General features: G+C 50.0%; 1 protein-coding gene across 3 annotated transcripts in view; it reads left to right on the plus strand.

Moving 5' to 3' along the window:
* LOC140392934 (tumor necrosis factor receptor superfamily member 5-like) overlaps window positions 1-19,022 on the plus strand; it is a 171,283-nt gene that overhangs the window by 78,555 nt on the left and 73,706 nt on the right. Inside the window, exon 1 of one of the 3 annotated variants that reach the window (XM_072478716.1) lies at window positions 11,213-11,543. The exons of the other annotated variants lie outside the window; for them this stretch is intronic. Coding sequence (XP_072334817.1) covers window positions 11,480-11,543 — 64 coding nt within the window. The 5' untranslated portion in view covers window positions 11,213-11,479. Of the gene's footprint in view, window positions 1-11,212; window positions 11,544-19,022 lie in introns of those variants that run through there. 3 annotated transcript variants of the gene reach the window in all.

Consider the following 19,022-nt stretch of genomic DNA (forward strand, 5'->3'; position numbering starts at 1 on the left):
TTGGGATTGTGTAGTGGGAGTGAACAGGAAGGAGTTTGGGTCCATTGGGATTGCGTTCATTGCTGGCCTTGGAAAGGGTCCAGAGGAGGTTCACAACAATGATCCCTGGAATGAGAAACGGTTGTGGACTCTGTACTCGTTGGAGTTTGGAAGGATAAGGGGGAATCTTATTTCAACTTACAGGACACGGCGAGGCCTGGATGGAGTGGATGTGGAGAGGGTGTTTCCATTTGTAGGGAAAACTAGAAGCAGAGGGCTCAATCTCAGACTAAAGCGACAATCCTTTCAAACAGAGATGAGGAGAAATTTCTTCAGCCAGAGGGTTGTGAATCTGTGGAATTCTTTCCCGCAGAAGGCTGTGGAGTCCAAATCACTGCGTGTCTTTAAGACAGAGATAGATAGGTTTTTGATCAAGAAGAGGATCAGGGGTTATGGGGAGAAGGCAGGAGAATGGGGATGAGACGAATATCAGCCATGATTGAATGACGGAGCATGCTGGAGGGGCGGAGTGGCCTAATTCTGCTCCTATGTTTTATGGGCTTACGGTCTTGTGGTCTTATGGGTCCATGGGATTGAGTACAGTGGGAATGAAGAGGAAGGGGTTTGGGTCCATTGGGATTGTGTACAGTGGGAGTGAAGGGGAAGGGTTTGGGTCCATTTGGATTGTGTACAGTGGGAGTGAACAGGAAGGAGTTTGGCACCATGGGATTGTGCACAGTGGGAGTCAATCGAAGGGGTTTGGGTCCACGGGGTTGTGTACAGTAGGAGTGAATGGGAATGGCTTTGGGTCGATTGGGATTGTGTACAGTGGGAGTGAAGGGGATGGGGTTTGGGTCCATTGTGATTGTGTACGTTGGGAGTTAACGGGAAATGTTTGTGTCCATGGGCTATGTACAATGGGAGGGAACAGGAAAGGGTTTGGCTCCATTAGAATTGTGTACAGTGGGAGTGAACGGGAAGGGATTTGGCTCCATTGGGATTGTGTATAATTGGAGTGAACCGGAAAGGTGTTTGATTCCATTGGGATTATATACAGTGGGAGTGAACATGAAGGAGTTTGGCTCCATTGGGATTGCGCACAGTAGGAGTGAACGAGAAGGAGTTTGGGTCCATTGGGACTGTGTACAGTGGAAGTGAATGGGAAGGGGTTTGGGTCAATTGGGGTTGTGTTCGGTGCGAGTGAACGGGAAGGTGTTTGGGTCCATTGGGATTGTGTACAGTGGGAGTGAATGGGAAGGGGTTTGGTTCCATTGGGATTGTGTACAGTGGGAGTGAACTGGAAGTGGATTTGGCTCCATTGGGGTTGTGTACAATGGGGGTGAAGAAAAATGGGTTTGGGTCCATTGGGATCGTGTACAATGGAAGTGAATGGGGTTTGGGTCCATTGGGATTGTGTAGAATGGGAGTGAACGGGAAGGGGTTTTAATTCCATTGGGATTGTGTACAGTGGGAGTGAATGGGAATGGGTTTGGGTCCATTGGGGTTGTGTACAGTGGGAGTGAACGGGAAGGAGGTTGGATCCATTGGCATTGTGTACAGTGGAAGTGAATGGGAAGGGGTTTGGGTCCATTGGGGTTGTGTACAGTGGGAGTGAACTGGAAGGAGTTTGGATCCATTGGGGTTGTGTACAGTAGGAGTGAATGGGAAGGGGTTTGGGTCCATTGGGATTGTGTACAGTGGGAGTGAATGGGAAAGGGTTTTGGTCCATTGGGATTGTGTACAGCGGGAGTGAACGGGAAGGGATTTTGGTCCATTGGGATTGTGTACAGTGGGAGTGAATGGGAAGGGGTTGGGTCCATTGGGTGGTCTACAGTGGGAGTGAAGGGGAATGGGTTTGGGTTCATTGGGATTGTGTACAGTGGGAGTGAACGGGAAGGGGTTTTGGTCCATTTGTTTGTCTGCACTGCGAGTGAATGGGAAGGGGTTTGGGTCCATTGGGATTGTGTTCAGTGCGAGTGAACGGGAAGGTTTTTGGCTCCATTGGGATTGTGTATTGTTGGAACGAATAGAATGGTGTTTGGGCTGATTGGAATTGGAAACAGTGGGAGTGAACGGGAAGAGGTTTGGGTCCATTGGGATTGTGTAGTGGGAGTGAACATGAAGGTGTTTGGCACAATTGGGATTGTGTGCAGTGGGAATGAATGCGAAGGGGTTTTGATCCATTGGGTCGTCTACAGTGGGAGTGAAGGGGAACGGGTTTGGGTCCATTGGGATTGTCTACATGGGAATGAACGTAAAGTGTTTTCGGTCCATTGGGATTGTGCACAGTGGTAGTGAATGATGGAAAGGTTTTTGGCTCCATTGGGATTGTGTACAGTGGGAGTGAATGGGAAGTGGGTTTGCTCCATTTGGTTGTCTACAGTGGGAGTGAATGGGAAGGGGTTTGGGTCCATGGGGATTGAGTACAGTGGGAGTCAACGGAAAGTGGTTTTGGCTCCATTGGGGTTGTGTACAATGGGGGTGAACGGGAATGGTTTGTGTCCATTGGGATTGTGTACAATGTTAATGAACGGAGTTTGGGTCCATTGGGATTGTGTTGAATGGGTGTGAACGGGAAGGGGTTTGGCTGCATTGGGATTGTGTGCAGTGGGAGAGAACATACAGGGGTTTGACTCCATTGGGATTCTGTATTGTTGGAGCAAACGGAATGGTGTTTGGGCTGATTGGAATTGTGCGCAGGGGGAGTGAATGGGAAGATGTTTGGGTCCATTGGGATTGTGTAGTGGGAGTGAACAGGAAGGAGTTTGGGTCCATTGGGATTGTGTACAGTGGGAGTGAACGGGAAGGGATTTGGGGCCATTGGATTGTGTACAGTGGGAATGAATGGGAAGGGATTTTGGTCCATTGGGTAGTCTACAGTGGGAGTGAAGGAAAGGGGTTTGTGTCGATTGGGATTGTGTACAATGGAAGTGAATGAAAATGGGTTTGGGTCCATTGGGATTGTGTACAATGGAAGTGAATGGGGTTTGGGTCCATTGGGATTGTGTAGAATGGGAGTGAACGGGAAGGGGATTTAATTCCATTGGGATTGTGTACAGTGTGAGTGAATGGGAGGGGTTTGGGTCCATTGGTGTTGTGTACCATGGGAGTGAACGGGAAGGAAGTTGGATCCATTGGCATTATGTACAGTGGACGTGAATGGGAAGGGGTTTGGGTCCATTGGGGTTGTGTACAGTGGGGGTGAACGGGAAGGGATTTTGACCCATTGGGTTGTCTACCGTGGGAGTGAAGGGGAACGGGTTTGGGTCCATTTGGTCGTCTACAGTGGGAGTGAAGAGGAACGGGTTTGGGTCCATTGGGATTGTGTTGAATGGGTGTGAACGGAATGGTGTTTGGGCTGATTGGAATTGTGTGCAGGGGGAGTGAATGGGAAGATGTTTGGGTCCATTGGGATTGTGTAGTGGGAGTGAACAGGAAGGAGTTTGGGTCCATTTGGATTGCGTTCATTGCTGGCCTTGGAAAGGGTCCAGAGGAGGTTCACAACAATGATCCCTGGAATGAGAAACGGTTGTGGACTCTGTACTCGTTGGAGTTTGGAAGGATAAGGGGGAATCTTATTTCAACTTACAGGACACGGCGAGGCCTGGGTGGAGTGGATGTGGACAGGGTGTTTCCATTTGTAGGGAAAACTAGAAGCAGAGGGCTCAATCTCAGACTAAAGCGACAATCCTTTAAAACAGAGATGAGGAGGAATTTCTTCAGCCAGAGGGTTGTGAATCTGTGGAATTCTTTGCCGCAGAAGGCTGTGGAGTCCAAATCACTGAGTGTCTTTAAGACAGAGATAGATAGGTTTTTGATCAAGAAGGGGATCAGGGATTATGGGGAGAAGGCAGGAGAATGGGGATGAGAAGAATATCAGCCATGATTGAATGACGGAGCATGCTGGAGGGGCGGAGTGGCCTAATTCTGCTCCTATGTTTTATGGGCTTACGGTCTTGTGGTCTTATGGGTCCATTGTGATTGTGTACAGTGGGAGTGAAGAGGAAGGGGTTTGGGTCCATTGGGATTGTGTACAGTGGGAGTGAATCAGAAGGGTTTGGGGTCCATGGGATTGAGTACAGTGGGAATGAAGAGGAAGGGGTTTGGGTCCATTGGGGATGTTTACAGTGGGAGTGAAGGGGTTTGGGTCCATTGGGATTGTGTACAGTGGGAGTGAACGGGAAGGGGTTTTAATTCCATTGGGATTGTGTACAGTGGGAGTGAATGGGAAGGGGTTTGGGTCCATTGGGATTGTGTACAGTGGGAGTGAACGGGAAGGAGGTTGGATCCATTGGCATTGTGTACAGTGGAAGTGAATGGGAAGGGGTTTGGGTCCATTGGGGTTGTGTACAGTGGGAGTGAATGGGAAGGGGTTTGGATCCATTTGGATTGTGTACAGTGGGAGTGAACGGGAAGGGATTTTGGTCCATTGGGATTGTGTACAGTGGGAGTTAATGGGAAGGGGTTGGGTCCATTGGGTGGTCTACAGTGGGAGTGAAGGGGAATGGGTTTGGGTTCATTGGCATTGTGTACAGTGGGAGTGAATGGGAAGGGGTTTTGTTCCATTTGGTTGTCTGCAGTGGGAGTGAATGGGAAGGGGTTTGGGTCCATTGGGGTTGTGTACAGTAGGAGTGAACGGGAAGGGATTTTGGTCCATTGGGATTGTGTACAGTGGGAGTGAATGGGAAGGGGTTTGGGTCCATTGGGTGGTCTACAGTGGGAGTGAAGGGGAATGGGTTTGGGTTCATTGGGATTGTGTACAGTGGGAGTGAACGGGAAGGGGTTTTGGTCCATTTGGTTGTCTGCAGTGGGGGTGGATGGGAAGGGGTATTGGTCCATTTGTTTGTCGGCAGTGGGGGTGGATGGGAAGGGGTTTGGGTCCATTGGGGTCGTGTTCAGTGCGAGTGAACGGGAAGGTTTTTGGCTCCATTGGGATTGTGTATTGTTGGAACGAACAGAATGGTGTTTGGGCTGATTGGAATTGGAAACAGTGGGAGTAAACGGGAAGAGGTTTGGGTCCATTGGGATTGTGTAGTGGGAGTGAACAGGAAGGTGTTTGGGACCATTGGGATTGTGTACAGTGGGAGTGAACGGGAATGGATTTTGGTCCATTGGGATTGTGTGCAGTGGGAATGAATGCGAAGGGGTTTTGATCCATTGGGTCGTCTACAGTGGGAGTGAAGGGGAACGGGTTTGGGTCCATTGGGATTGTCTACATGGGAATGAACGGAAAGTGTTTTCGGTCAATTGGGATTGTGCACAGTAGTAGTGAATGATGGAAAGGTTTTTGGCTCCATTGGGATTGTGTACAGTGGGAGTGAATGGGAAGTGGGTTTGCTCCATTTGGTTGTCTACAGTGGGAGTGAATGGGAAGTGATTTTGGCTCCATTGGGGTTGTGTACAATGGGGGTGAACGGGAATGGGTTTGTGTCCATTGAATTGTGTACAATGGAAGTGAACGGAGTTTGGGTCCATTGGGATTGTGTTGAATGGGTGTGAACAGGAAGGGGTTTGGCTGCATTGGGATTGTGTGCACTGGGAGTGAACATACAGGGGTTTGGCTCCATTGGGAATCTGTATTGTTGGAGCAAACGGAATGGTGTTTGGGCTGATTGGAATTGTGTGCAGGGGGAGTGAATGGGAAGATGTTTGGGTCCATTGGGATTGTGTACAGTGGGAGTGAACGGGAAGGGATTTGGGGCCATTGGATTGTGTACAGTGGGAATGAATGGGAAGGGGTTTTGGTCCATTGGGTAGTCTACAGTGGGAGCGAATGAAAGGGGTTTGGGTCCATTGGGATTGTGTACAATGGGGGTGAATGTAAATGGGTTTGTGTCCATTGGGATCGGGTATAATGGAAGTGAATGTGGTTTGTGTCCATTGGGATTGTGTAGAATGGGAGTGAACGGGAAGTGGTTTTAATTCCATTGGGATTGTGTACAGTGGGAGTGAATGGGAAGGGGTTTGGGTCCATTGTTGTTGTGTACCGTGGGAGTGAATGGGAAGGAAGTTGGATCCATTGGGATTGTGTACAGTGGGAGTGAATGGGAAGGGGTTTGGGTCCATTTGGTCGTCTACAGTGGGAGTGAAGAGGAACGGGTTTGGGTCCATTGGGATTGTGTACAGTGGGAGGGAACGGGAAGTGGTATCGGTCCATTGGGATTGTGCACAGTGGCAGTGAATGATGGAAAGGTTTTTGGGTCCATTGGGATTGTGTACAGTGCGAGTGAATGGGAAGGGGTTTGGGTCCATTGGGATTGTGTACAGTGGGAGTGAACGGGAAGGGATTATGGTCCATTGGGATTGTGTACAGTGGGAGTGAATGAGAAGGGGTTTGGGTCCATTGGGTTGTGTACAGCGGGAGTGAAGGGGAACGGGTTTGGGTCCATTGGGATTGTGTACAGTGGGAGGGAACGGGAAGTGGTTTCGGTCCATTGGGATTCTGTACAGTGGGAGTGAACGGAAAGGAGTTTGGATCCATTGGGTTTCTGTACAGTAGGAGCGAATGGGAAGCGGTTTGGGTCCATTGGGATTCTGTACAGTGGGAGTGAACGGAAAGGAGTTTGGATCCATTGGGTTTCTGTACAGTAGGAGCGAATGGGAAGTGGTTTGGGTCCATTGGGATTGTGTACAGTGGGAGTGAATGGGAAGGGGTTTGGATCCATTGGGATTGTGTACAGTGGGAGTGAACGGGAAGGGATTTTGGTCCATTGGGATTGTGTACAGTGGGAGTTAATGGGAAGGGGTTGGGTCCATTGGGTGGTCTACAGTGGGAGTGAAGGGGAATGGGTTTGGGTTCATTGGCATTGTGTACAGTGGGAGTGAATGGGAAGGGGTTTTGTTCCATTTGGTTGTCTGCAGTGGGAGTGAATGGGAAGGGGTTTGGGTCCATTGGGGTTGTGTACAGTAGGAGTGAACGGGAAGGGATTTTGGTCCATTGGGATTGTGTACAGTGGGAGTGAATGGGAAGGGGTTTGGGTCCATTGGGTGGTCTACAGTGGGAGTGAAGGGGAATGGGTTTGGGTTCATTGGGATTGTGTACAGTGGGAGTGAACGGGAAGGGGTTTTGGTCCATTTGGTTGTCTGCAGTGTGGGTGGATGGGAAGTGGTATTGGTCCATTTGTTTGTCTGCATTGGGGGTGGATGGGAAGGGGTTTGGGTCCATTGGGGTCGTGTTCAGTGCGAGTGAACAGGAAGGTTTTTGGCTCCATTGGGATTGTGTATTGTTGGAACGAACAGAATGGTGTTTGGGCTGATTGGAATTGGAAACAGTGGGAGTAAACGGGAAGAGGTTTGGGTCCATTGGGATTGTGTAGTGGGAGTGAACAGGAAGGTGTTTGGGACCATTGGGATTGTGTACAGTGGGAGTGAACGGGAATGGATTTTGGTCCATTGGGATTGTGTGCAGTGGGAATGAATGCGAAGGGGTTTTAATCCATTGGGTCGTCTACAGTGGGAGTGAAGGGGAACGGGTTTGGGTCCATTGGGATTGTCTACATGGGAATGAACGGAAAGTGTTTTCGGTCAATTGGGATTGTGCACAGTAGTAGTGAATGATGGAAAGGTTTTTGGCTCCATTGGGATTGTGTACACTGGGAGTGAATGGGAAGTGGGTTTGCTCCATTTGGTTGTCTACAGTGGGAGTGAATGGGAAGGGGTTTGGGTCCATTGGTACTGAGTACAGTGGGAGTGAATGGGAAGTGATTTTGGCTCCATTGGGGTTGTGTACAATGGGGGTGAACGGGAATGGGTTTGTGTCCATTGAATTGTGTACAATGGAAGTGAACGGAGTTTGGGTCCATTGGGATTGTGTTGAATGGGTGTGAACAGGAAGGGGTTTGGCTGCATTGGGATTGTGTGCACTGGGAGTGAACATACAGGGGTTTGGCTCCATTGGGATTCTGTATTGTTGGAGCAAACGGAATGGTATTTGGGCTGATTGGAATTGTGTGCAGGGGGAGTGAATGGGAAGATGTTTGGGTCCATTGGGATTGTGTACAGTGGGAGTGAACGGGAAGGGATTTGGGGCCATTGGATTGTGTACAGTGGGAATGAATGGGAAGGGGTTTTGGTCCATTGGGTAGTCTACAGTGGGAGCGAATGAAAGGGGTTTGGGTCCATTGGGATTGTGTACAATGGGGGTGAATGAAAATGGGTTTGTGTCCATTGGGATCGGGTACAATGGAAGTGAATGTGGTTTGTGTCCATTGGGATTGTGTAGAATGGGAGTGAACGGGAAGGGGTTTTAATTCCATTGGGATTGTGTACAGTGGGAGTGAATGGGAAGGGGTTTGGGTCCATTGGTGTTGTGTACCGTGGGAGTGAATGGGAAGGAAGTTGGATCCATTGGGATTGTGTACAGTGGGAGTGAATGGGAAGGGGTTTGGGTCCATTTGGTCGTCTACAGTGGGAGTGAAGAGGAACGGGTTTGGGTCCATTGGGATTGTGTACAGTGGGAGGGAACGGGAAGTGGTATCGGTCCATTGGGATTGTGCACAGTGGCAGTGAATGATGGAAAGGTTTTTGGGTCCATTGGGATTGTGTACAGTGCGAGTGAATGAGAAGGGGTTTGGGTCCATTGGGATTGTGTACAGTGGGAGTGAATGGGAAGGGGTTTGGGTCCATTGGGATTGTGTACAGTGGGAGTGAATGGGAAGGGGTTTGGATCCATTGGGATTGTGTACAGTGGGAGTGAACGGGAAGGGATTTTGGTCCATTGGGATTGTGTACAGTGGGAGTTAATGGGAAGGGGTTGGGTCCATTGGGTGGTCTACAGTGGGAGTGAAGGGGAATGGGTTTGGGTTCATTGGCATTGTGTACAGTGGGAGTGAATGGGAAGGGGTTTTGTTCCATTTGGTTGTCTGCAGTGGGAGTGAATGGGAAGGGGTTTGGGTCCATTGGGGTTGTGTACAGTAGGAGTGAACGGGAAGGGATTTTGGTCCATTGGGATTGTGTACAGTGGGAGTGAATGGGAAGGGGTTTGGGTCCATTGGGTGGTCTACAGTGGGAGTGAAGGGGAATGGGTTTGGGTTCATTGGGATTGTGTACAGTGGGAGTGAACGGGAAGGGGTTTTGGTCCATTTGGTTGTCTGCAGTGTGGGTGGATGGGAAGTGGTATTGGTCCATTTGTTTGTCTGCATTGGGGGTGGATGGGAAGGGGTTTGGGTCCATTGGGGTCGTGTTCAGTGCGAGTGAACAGGAAGGTTTTTGGCTCCATTGGGATTGTGTATTGTTGGAACGAACAGAATGGTGTTTGGGCTGATTGGAATTGGAAACAGTGGGAGTAAACGGGAAGAGGTTTGGGTCCATTGGGATAGTGTAGTGGGAGTGAACAGGAAGGTGTTTGGGACCATTGGGATTGTGTACAGTGGGAGTGAACGGGAATGGATTTTGGTCCATTGGGATTGTGTGCAGTGGGAATGAATGCGAAGGGGTTTTAATCCATTGGGTCGTCTACAGTGGGAGTGAAGGGGAACGGGTTTGGGTCCATTGGGATTGTCTACATGGGAATGAACGGAAAGTGTTTTCGGTCAATTGGGATTGTGCACAGTAGTAGTGAATGATGGAAAGGTTTTTGGCTCCATTGGGATTGTGTACACTGGGAGTGAATGGGAAGTGGGTTTGCTCCATTTGGTTGTCTACAGTGGGAGTGAATGGGAAGGGGTTTGGGTCCATTGGTACTGAGTACAGTGGGAGTGAATGGGAAGTGATTTTGGCTCCATTGGGGTTGTGTACAATGGGGGTGAACGGGAATGGGTTTGTGTCCATTGAATTGTGTACAATGGAAGTGAACGGAGTTTGGGTCCATTGGGATTGTGTTGAATGGGTGTGAACAGGAAGGGGTTTGGCTGCATTGGGATTGTGTGCACTGGGAGTGAACATACAGGGGTTTGGCTCCATTGGGATTCTGTATTGTTGGAGCAAACGGAATGGTATTTGGGCTGATTGGAATTGTGTGCAGGGGGAGTGAATGGGAAGATGTTTGGGTCCATTGGGATTGTGTACAGTGGGAGTGAACGGGAAGGGATTTGGGGCCATTGGATTGTGTACAGTGGGAATGAATGGGAAGGGGTTTTGGTCCATTGGGTAGTCTACAGTGGGAGCGAATGAAAGGGGTTTGGGTCCATTGGGATTGTGTACAATGGGGGTGAATGAAAATGGGTTTGTGTCCATTGGGATCGGGTACAATGGAAGTGAATGTGGTTTGTGTCCATTGGGATTGTGTAGAATGGGAGTGAACGGGAAGGGGTTTTAATTCCATTGGGATTGTGTACAGTGGGAGTGAATGGGAAGGGGTTTGGGTCCATTGGGATTGTGTACAGTGGGAGTGAATGGGAAGGGGTTTGGGTCCATTTGGTCGTCTACAGTGGGAGTGAAGAGGAACGGGTTTGGGTCCATTGGGATTGTGTACAGTGGGAGGGAACGGGAAGTGGTATCGGTCCATTGGGATTGTGCACAGTGGCAGTGAATGATGGAAAGGTTTTTGGGTCCATTGGGATTGTGTACAGTGCGAGTGAATGAGAAGGGGTTTGGGTCCATTGGGATTGTGTACAGTGGGAGTGAATGGGAAGGGGTTTGGGTCCATTGGGATTGTGTACAGTGGGAGTGAACGGGAAGGGATTATGGTCCATTGGGATTGTGTACAGTGGGAGTGAATGAGAAGGGGTTTGGGTCCATTGGGTTGTGTACAGTGGGAGTGAAGAGGAACGGGTTTGGGTCCATTGGGATTGTGTACAGTGGGAGGGAACGGGAAGTGGTTTCGGTCCATTGGGATTGTGCACAGTGGCAGTGAATGATGGAAAGGAGTTTGGTTCCATTGGGGTTGTGTGCAGTGGGAGTGAACGGGAAGGGGTTTGGGTTCATTGGGATTGTGTACAGTGGGAGTGAATGGGAAAGGGTTCAGGTCCATTGGGATTGTGTACAGTGGGAGTGAACGGGAAGTGGTTTGGGTCCATTGGGATTGTGTACAGTGGGAGTGAACGGGAAGGGGTTTGGGTCCATTGGGATTGTGTACAGTGAGAGTGAATGGGAAGGGATTTGGTAACATTGGGTTTGCCTTAAAGATCAACTTAATGAGGGAAATTCGCTTGAAAAACCCCCTTCTTACGCAACTGTTTTTATTTCAAGCTTGCCGAAAAAATACCGAATCAGTAAGCGATCCTGACTTCCTCCCCCTGCAGATTTTATAACTGCACAAGTCACATTTCATAGTTTCACCAAGAGGAAACTGGATGTGACAAGGCCCCTTGTCTGCCCACCAGCGAGATGATTTCCGCCCACAAGATAACATCAACTCATTCATCTCCGAGCCCGCCTCATCAACCTCGTACTTTTTTTCCAGTGGCTTGTTCTGACGTCAAGCCTGTAGCCTCAGTGGCGAGTGTGTCAGAGTGAGTGAGTGCGATTGTTTTTCTCCCACTCCCCCTCCCTCTATCATTCTCGCTCTGTCTGCCTCCCGCTCGGCTCGCACCCGGTGTTGGCAGCCCATCTGACGAGAGAGATGTCTCTGTGCTCCTCGCATCAGTACTCGGAGAACGGCAACTGTTGTGACAAATGCCCAGCTGGTGAGTATGCAGAGGTGGTCACACCAGTCCAGCTGTGCACCCGTCCAAATGGCAGTGTGAGTTGAGGCACAGTGGGAGTGAATGGGAAGGGATTTTTGTCCATTGGAATAGTGTACAGTGGGAATGAATAGGAAGAGGTTCAGGTCCATTGAGATTGTGTACAGTGAGAGAGCGGGAAGAGTTTAGATCCATTGGAATAGTGCACGGTGGGAGACAATGGGCCATTAGGATTGTATACAGTGGAAGACAATAGAAAGGGGTTTGGGTCCATTGGGATTGTGTATAGTGGGAGTGAAGGGGAAGTGTTTTGGCTCGATTGGGATTCGGTTACGAATTTATGGCAGTAATAGTGCTCGGTGAGTGGCCAAACTGAGGGATATGGTGAGTACTGAGGGGGCTCCAGTCTGTCGGAGGGTCAGTACTGAGGGGGTTCCACTCTGTCGGAGGGTTAGTGCTGAGTGAGCGCCACATTGTCGGAGAGTCAGCACTGACTGAGCGCCACACTGTCGGAGGGTCAGTACTGAAGGAAAGCCGCACTGTTGGAGGGTCACTACTGAGTGAGCGCCGCACTGTTGGAGGGTCAGCACTGAGTGAGTGCCGGACTGTCAGAGGGTCAGTACTGAGTGAGTGCCGCACTGTCAGAGGGTCAGTTCTGAGGGAGTGCCGCACTGTTGGAGGGTCAGTTCTGAGGGAGTGCCGCACTGTTGCAGGGTCAGCACTGAGTGATCGCCGCACTGTTGGAGGGTCAGTTCTGAGGGAGTGCCGCACTGTTGCCGGGTCGGCACTGAGTGAGCGCCGCACTGTAGGAGGGTCAGTACTGAGGGAGTGCCGCACTGTTGGAGGGTCAGTTCTGAGGGAGTGCCGCACTGTTGCAGGGTCAGCACTGAGTGAGCGCCGCACTGTTGGAGGGTCAGTTCTGAGGGAGCGCGCACTGTTGGAGGGTCAGCACTGAGTGAGTGCCGGACTGTCAGAGGGTCAGTACTGAGTGAGCGCCGCACTGTTGGAGGGTCAGTACTGAGTGAGAGCCGCACTGTTGGAGGGTCAGCACTTAGTGAGCGCCGCACTGTCAGAGGGTCAGTACTGAGTGAGCGCCGCACTGTTGGAGGGTCAGCACTGAGTGAGCGCCACACTGTCAGAGGGTCAGTACTGAGTGAGCGCTGCACTGTAGGAGGGTCAGTACTGAGGGAGTGCCGCACTGTTGGAGGGTCAGTTCTGAGGGAGCGCCGCACTGTTGCAGGGTCAGCACTGAGTGAGCGCCGCACTGTTGGAGGGTCAGTGCTGAGGGAGCGCGCACTGTTGGAGGGTCAGCACTGAGTGAGCGCCGCACTGTCAGAGGGTCAGTACTGAGTGAGCGCCGCACTGTAGGAGGGTCAGTACTGAGGGAGTGCCGCACTGTTGGAGGGTCAGTACTGAGGGAGTGCCGCACTGTCAGAGGGCCAGTACTGAGGGAGTGCTGCACTGTCAGAGGGTCAGTTCTGAGGGAGTGCCGCACTGTCAGAGGGCCAGTACTGAGGGAGTGCTGCACTGACAGAGGGTCAGTTCTGAGGGAGCGCCGCAATGTCGGCGGGTCAGTTCAGAGAGAGCACCGCAATGTCGGAGGGTCAATACAGAGGGGGCTCCACTCTGTCAGAGGGTCATAGAACATAGAACATAGAAAATACAGCACAGAACAGGCCCTTCGGCCCACGATGTTGTGCCGAACCTTTGTCCTAGATTAATCATAGATTATCATTGAATTTACAGTGCAGAGGGAGGCCATTCGGCCCTTTGAGTCTGCACCGGCTCTTGGAAAGAGCACCCTACCCAAACTCAACACCTCCACCCAACACCAAGGGCAATTTTGGACACTAAGGGCAATTTATCATGGCCAATCCACCTAACCTGCACATCTTTGGACTGTGGGAGGAAACCGGAGCACCCGGAGGAAACCCACGCAGACACGGGGAGGATATGCAGACTCCGCACAGACAGTGATCCAAGCCGGAATCGAACCTGGGACCCTGGAGCTGTGAAGCAATTGTGCTATCCACAATGCTACCATGCTGCCCTTAAGAACAAATAAATCTACACTATATCATTTTACCGTAATCCATGTACCTATCCAATAGCTGCGTGAAGGTCCCTAATGTTTCTGACTCAACTACTTCCACAGGCAGTGCATTCCATGCCCCCACTACTCCCTGGGTAAAGAACCTACCTCTGATATCCCTCCTATATCTTCCACCTTTCACCTTAAATTTATGTCCCCTCGTAATGGTTTGTTCCACCCGGGAGGTGGAACTGCACTGTCAGAGGGTCAGTACTGAGGGAGTGCTGCACTGTCGAAGGGTCAGTACTGAGGGAGTGCCGCACTGTCGGAGGGTCAGTTCTGAGGGAGCATTGCACTGTCGAAGGGTCAGTTCTGAGGGAGTGCCGCACTTTAAGAGGGTCAGTACTGAGGGAGTGCCGCACTGTCGGAGGGTCAGTTCTGAGGGAGCGCCGCAGTCACTGGTGTGTGTGTGTCTCTCTTTCTCTCTCTATCACTCCTTTTCTCTCTCTCTCTCTGTTTTTCTCTGTCTCGCTCCCTCTGTCACTGTGCTATAAAAGCGAGTCTCTGTGCCTGTACGTGGATCACTGTGAGGACGGAGCTCTGTGCAACCTGAAGATGCACGGTAGTACAGTGGGAAGCTCTGTGGCTTCACACCTCCAGGGTCCTAGGTTTGATTCCCGGCTGGGTAACTGTCTGTGTGGAGTCTGCACGTTCCCCCTGTGTTTGCGTGGGATACCTCCGGGCTTTCCGGATTTCTCCCACAGTCCAAAGGTGTGCAGGTTAGGTAATTTGGACATTCTGACTTTTCCCTCTGTGTACCCGAACAGGCATCGGAATGTGGCGACTAGGGGATTTTAACAGTAACTTCATTGCAGTGTTAATGTAAGCCTACTTGTGACAATAAAGATTATTATTGGTTATTATGATGAACAATGAAGGGAGCGAGTGATGGCAGATAGTGATATTTGTTGACATGACATCGCTTGCCTCAGATGGAAGGCGAATGGAAAATGCGCAAGCCTTTTCCATTCTGTGTACCGGCGATGGCTGTCTCTGTCTCTCGCTCTCTCTGCACAATCCGGCTGTTGGAAACTCTGAGAGCGCTGGCTTTGTGTGGGTGAGCTGGAGGCTGCAGGCTGTGCAAAGAGGCGGAAGTTGGAAAGTGAGGCTGTGTGCCAAGTGAGTGCATTTACAGAGCGACCACACGGAGGGTCAGGGCGACGTGACAAGGCAGCCAAGCTACAATAAATCATCGTCCAGCCCGGTTTGTTCCGAGCAGGGCTAGTGTGGAACAGATCAGCAAAAACGTATCTTTATGGAGAGGAGTGTTTGATGGTTCGGTGCAGAGGAAGCTTTACTCTGTATCTAACCCCGTGCTGTACCTGTCCTGGGAGTGTTTGATGGGGACAGTGTAGAGGGAGCTTTACTCTGTATCTAACCCCGTGCTGTTCCTGTCCTGGGAGTGATTGATGGGGACAGTGTAGAGGGAGCTTTACTCTGTATCTAACCCCGAGCTGAACCTGTCCTGGGAGTGTTTGATGGGGACAGTGGACAGGGAGCTTTACTCTGTATCTAACCCCGAGCTGAACCTGTCCTGGGAGTGTTTGATGGGGACAGTGTAGAGGTAGCTTTACTCTGTATCTAACCCCATGCTGTACCTGGCCTGGGAGTGTTTGATGGGGACAGTGTAGAGGGAGCTTTACTCTATATCTAACCCTGTGCTGTACCTGTCCTGGGAGTATTTGATGGGGGATAGTATAGAGGGAGCTTTACTCTGTATCTAACCCCGTGCTGTACCTGTCCTGGGAGTGTTTGATGGGGACAGTGTAGAGGGAGCTTTACTCTGTATCTAACCCTGTGCTGTACCTGTCCTGGGAGTATTTGATGGGGGATAGTATAGAGGATGCTTGATTCTGTATCTAACCCTGTGCTGTACCTGTCCTGTGAGCGTTTGATTAATCAATAATTAGTATGTTTTCCTGAAATCGTTGATTGTCAACTGCACGAATGACTGACAGGCACCAGATTTGTAAATACAACAGTTAAAAAACTTTATTTATTATAAGAGATAAACATGCAGTGGAAATAATGGAACAATTGAACAATGGTCTACCAATCTGACTATTCCCCAAACCCCATCCCACCCTCCACCCAGACATGAGACAGAAACATGGTGGAGAGGTGAGGGAAGGATCAAAATAACAGGGAGTAAATTGAACGAGAGATTAGACTCTTTGTTGCTGTGGTAGGCGTCCTTTTAGTCGGTGATCTTCTCAGAATGTTGAGAACCATCCATTGGTTTGGATCTTGTCGAATCAATTAGAGCTGACGGGCTGTGGGAATTCCTCTGGAGAGCCACTTTCACTCAATCTCACTGAGATAGAACCAGAATTCTCCACCTGAGAGTTTACAGTAAGTGAAATGAAATGAAATGAAAATCGCTGATTGTCACAAGTAGGCTTCAAATGAAGTTACTGTGAAAAGCCCCTAGTCGCCACATTCCGGCGCCTGTTCGGGGAGGCTGGTACGGGGATTGAACCGCGCTGCTGGCCTGCCTTGGTCTGCTTTCAAAGCCAGCGATTTAGCCCTGTGCTAAAGTTCACCATCCTCTGCCTTTCAGCTGTGTGTCTGGTCTTTGTGCAGGGTTACCGGCTGTGGTAGAGAGAGGGAGAAAAGGGCCTGGACTTCAGGATCCTTTATGGATTCTCAGGAGAGATATCAGCCTGAGCTTTTCCTGGCCTTTCTCCCAGAGGAATAACTTGCACAGGCCTGGATGGAAAGAATGCTTGCAGCATTTAAACCAGGGGTTAAACCTTTACAGGCCTGAGAGTGTCCAAACCTGCTCACTCCAGCTGAGATATCAGAGAGAGAAGATGTTCCAGCCTTTCTGGGAGAGTTATTTAACAGGCTTCTGCCAGCTCCTTCTCACAACAAATCTGAAAGAAAAAATAAAACCTGCCTTCTGCACCAAAATCTTCTAAAAGGCTCTAGCAATCACAATCAAGAATAGAACATGTCCCTGAATGTCAGAACCTGTGTTAGAATATCTAACCCCGTGCTGTACCTGTCCTGAGAGCATTTGATGGACACAGTGCATTCAAGGATTTGGAGCTTTGCCATTCACATATCGGATACAACTGAGAGAGAATGTGCATACAGTCATACACCCAACAAGGCGAGTACCAGCTCCATTAAAGGAACAACTGAAAAATGAACTGGAGAGGATGACAAATCTGGGGGCGATGAAACAAATTGAAGAACTGACGGATTTGGTGAACTCCATGGTCTGCGTGAGGAAACAAAGTAATGACCAGAGAATCTGCATGGATTCCAAAGATCTCAATTTAAACTAAAGCGAGAACACCCTATTCTGAAACGTGAAGAGATTACGAGTGAGATGTCAGGAGCGACATGCATTAGCAAATTAGATGCATCGCAGGTTTTTTGGCAACTCAAGTTGGATAAGGAGAGCACAAAGCTGTACACCTTCAACACTCCATTCGGGAGATACTGTTTTCTCAGAATGCCGTTTGGTATTATTTCAGCATCTGAAATTTTCCATCAGGGCAATGGAACACGTTATCGTAGGAATTCCAGGTGTTAGAGTGTACGTAGACGGTATTATCATTTGGGGTTCAACAAAAGAAGAGCACGATGAAAGGATTATCAAAATGCTGAGAAGCAGTAAAAAGTATGGTCTCAGATTAATAGAGCCAAATGCCAGTTTGGTGTCGAAGAAATTATATTCTTGGGAGACAAACTTGTGGTGTTGGGTGCTCTGAGGTACAGACGAACCAACACGGTTGTGATTGTGACAACGCAGTTTTATTCCAACTAGTTATTTACACATCTGTCTTGGTACTCAGCACGTGGTGACTGTATGAGTGTCTTGTTAATGAGGTCCTGGCCTTGTCCTGTCTCCAGATGGACTGGCCAGCAGGTGTCGTGTTTCTTGTCTTATACTGTGTCTGCTCTTGTCTGTGATTGGCTGTCATGTTATGTGTGCTAATTGGTCTGTTGGTCTGTCTATCATGATGTGTGTGTTGTGATGTGTGTTTGAATATCATGACATCCCCCCCTTTTTTACAAGATTATGTGCCTACGTGGTTATAAATATAAATGTGTCCTGAGTGCAGCTAAAGGTGTGTGTGCGTGATATTTACAGCATGTACATGTGGCATAACTATATACAAGGGGTGATGTCATGTGTGACATGCCAACGAGGTTGTACCATAACAAAAGAAGAAGAACGTTGAAATTTGGACCGATCAAACGAGGCCTGGAACGATAAAACAGTGACATGTTACAATACAGTAGCTGCTAAAATTAGACGTGTGAACAGTCTCATAAGTCCAGTCTAGTAGGTGGGCGATGAATTTGGGTTGACCGTTAGGGTGGCATTCCATTCATCGGCCGGATTGATGGTGTTGACCCGGTTCACATCAATGACCGCAACCCGGAAGGCGTCTTGGTCATCTGTGTCGTCGGTTTGGATGTCGTGATGTGGAGGCTGGATGGTCCGCACGTGTCTGCGAGCTTGTCGGAGATGTGGAAGATCCACAGGTTGAGCCGCTCGACAGTAGGCAGCGTAGTGGCCCATCTTGCCACAGCGTAGGCATTGTCGGGTTTTTGCAGGACATTGCCCTTTTAAATGTGCAGCTCCACAGTTGCCGCACGTCATGATGTCATGGCGTTCGTTACGCCACTGCGCATGCGCAGTTCGGTCTTGCATCGGGCGTGCCTGCGCAGTGCGTCCCTCAGTGTTGCCGTAGGTTTTGGCGCGCACAAACGCGGGAGGCCTCAAAAAGCGTGCGAAACGGCCGCCCTCGTCCGGGCCACGGGCCGGGAGAAACTCGATTGCCTGGATGCGTTCGGCCTTGTGGGCGGCCTGGCTTGCCGATTCGATCGCTTGGGACCCCCTCCGTGCCGATTCGGTCGCCTGAAATTGGGCATAGCGGCTGGTCGCATTTTCATACAGGACACAGGCTTCAACTGCAGATGCTATGGTCAGGCCTTTAATTTTTAGAAGCTGCTGGCGTAGGCCACTGGAGGCAACGCCAAAAACTATCTGGTCCCGGATCATGGACTCTGAGGTGGTGCCGTAACTGCAGGACTGCGCGAGTATGCGGAGGTGCATCAGGAAGGACTGAAAGAGCTCATCCAGGCACCTTGTAGGCGCTGCTGAAAGATATACCTCTCAAAGCTTTCATTGACCTCAACGTTGAAGTGCTGGTCGAGCTTGAGGAGGACCGTGTCTTATTTAGATTTGTTCTCGCCTTCCGCGAACACCAAGGAGTGGTATACATCGATGGCGTGCTGACCTGCGGTAGTGAGGAGCATGGCAATCTTTGTTTCGTCCGAGGCGCCCTGTTTTTCGTTGTCTCGCATGAACAGTTCGAATCGCTGCTTGAAGAGCTTCCAATTGGTGCCCAGGTTCCCAGACTTGCAAC

This window comes from Scyliorhinus torazame, chromosome 16 (assembly GCF_047496885.1).
Source record: "Scyliorhinus torazame isolate Kashiwa2021f chromosome 16, sScyTor2.1, whole genome shotgun sequence".
In the NCBI taxonomy this organism is placed as follows: Eukaryota; Metazoa; Chordata; class Chondrichthyes; order Carcharhiniformes; family Scyliorhinidae; genus Scyliorhinus; species Scyliorhinus torazame.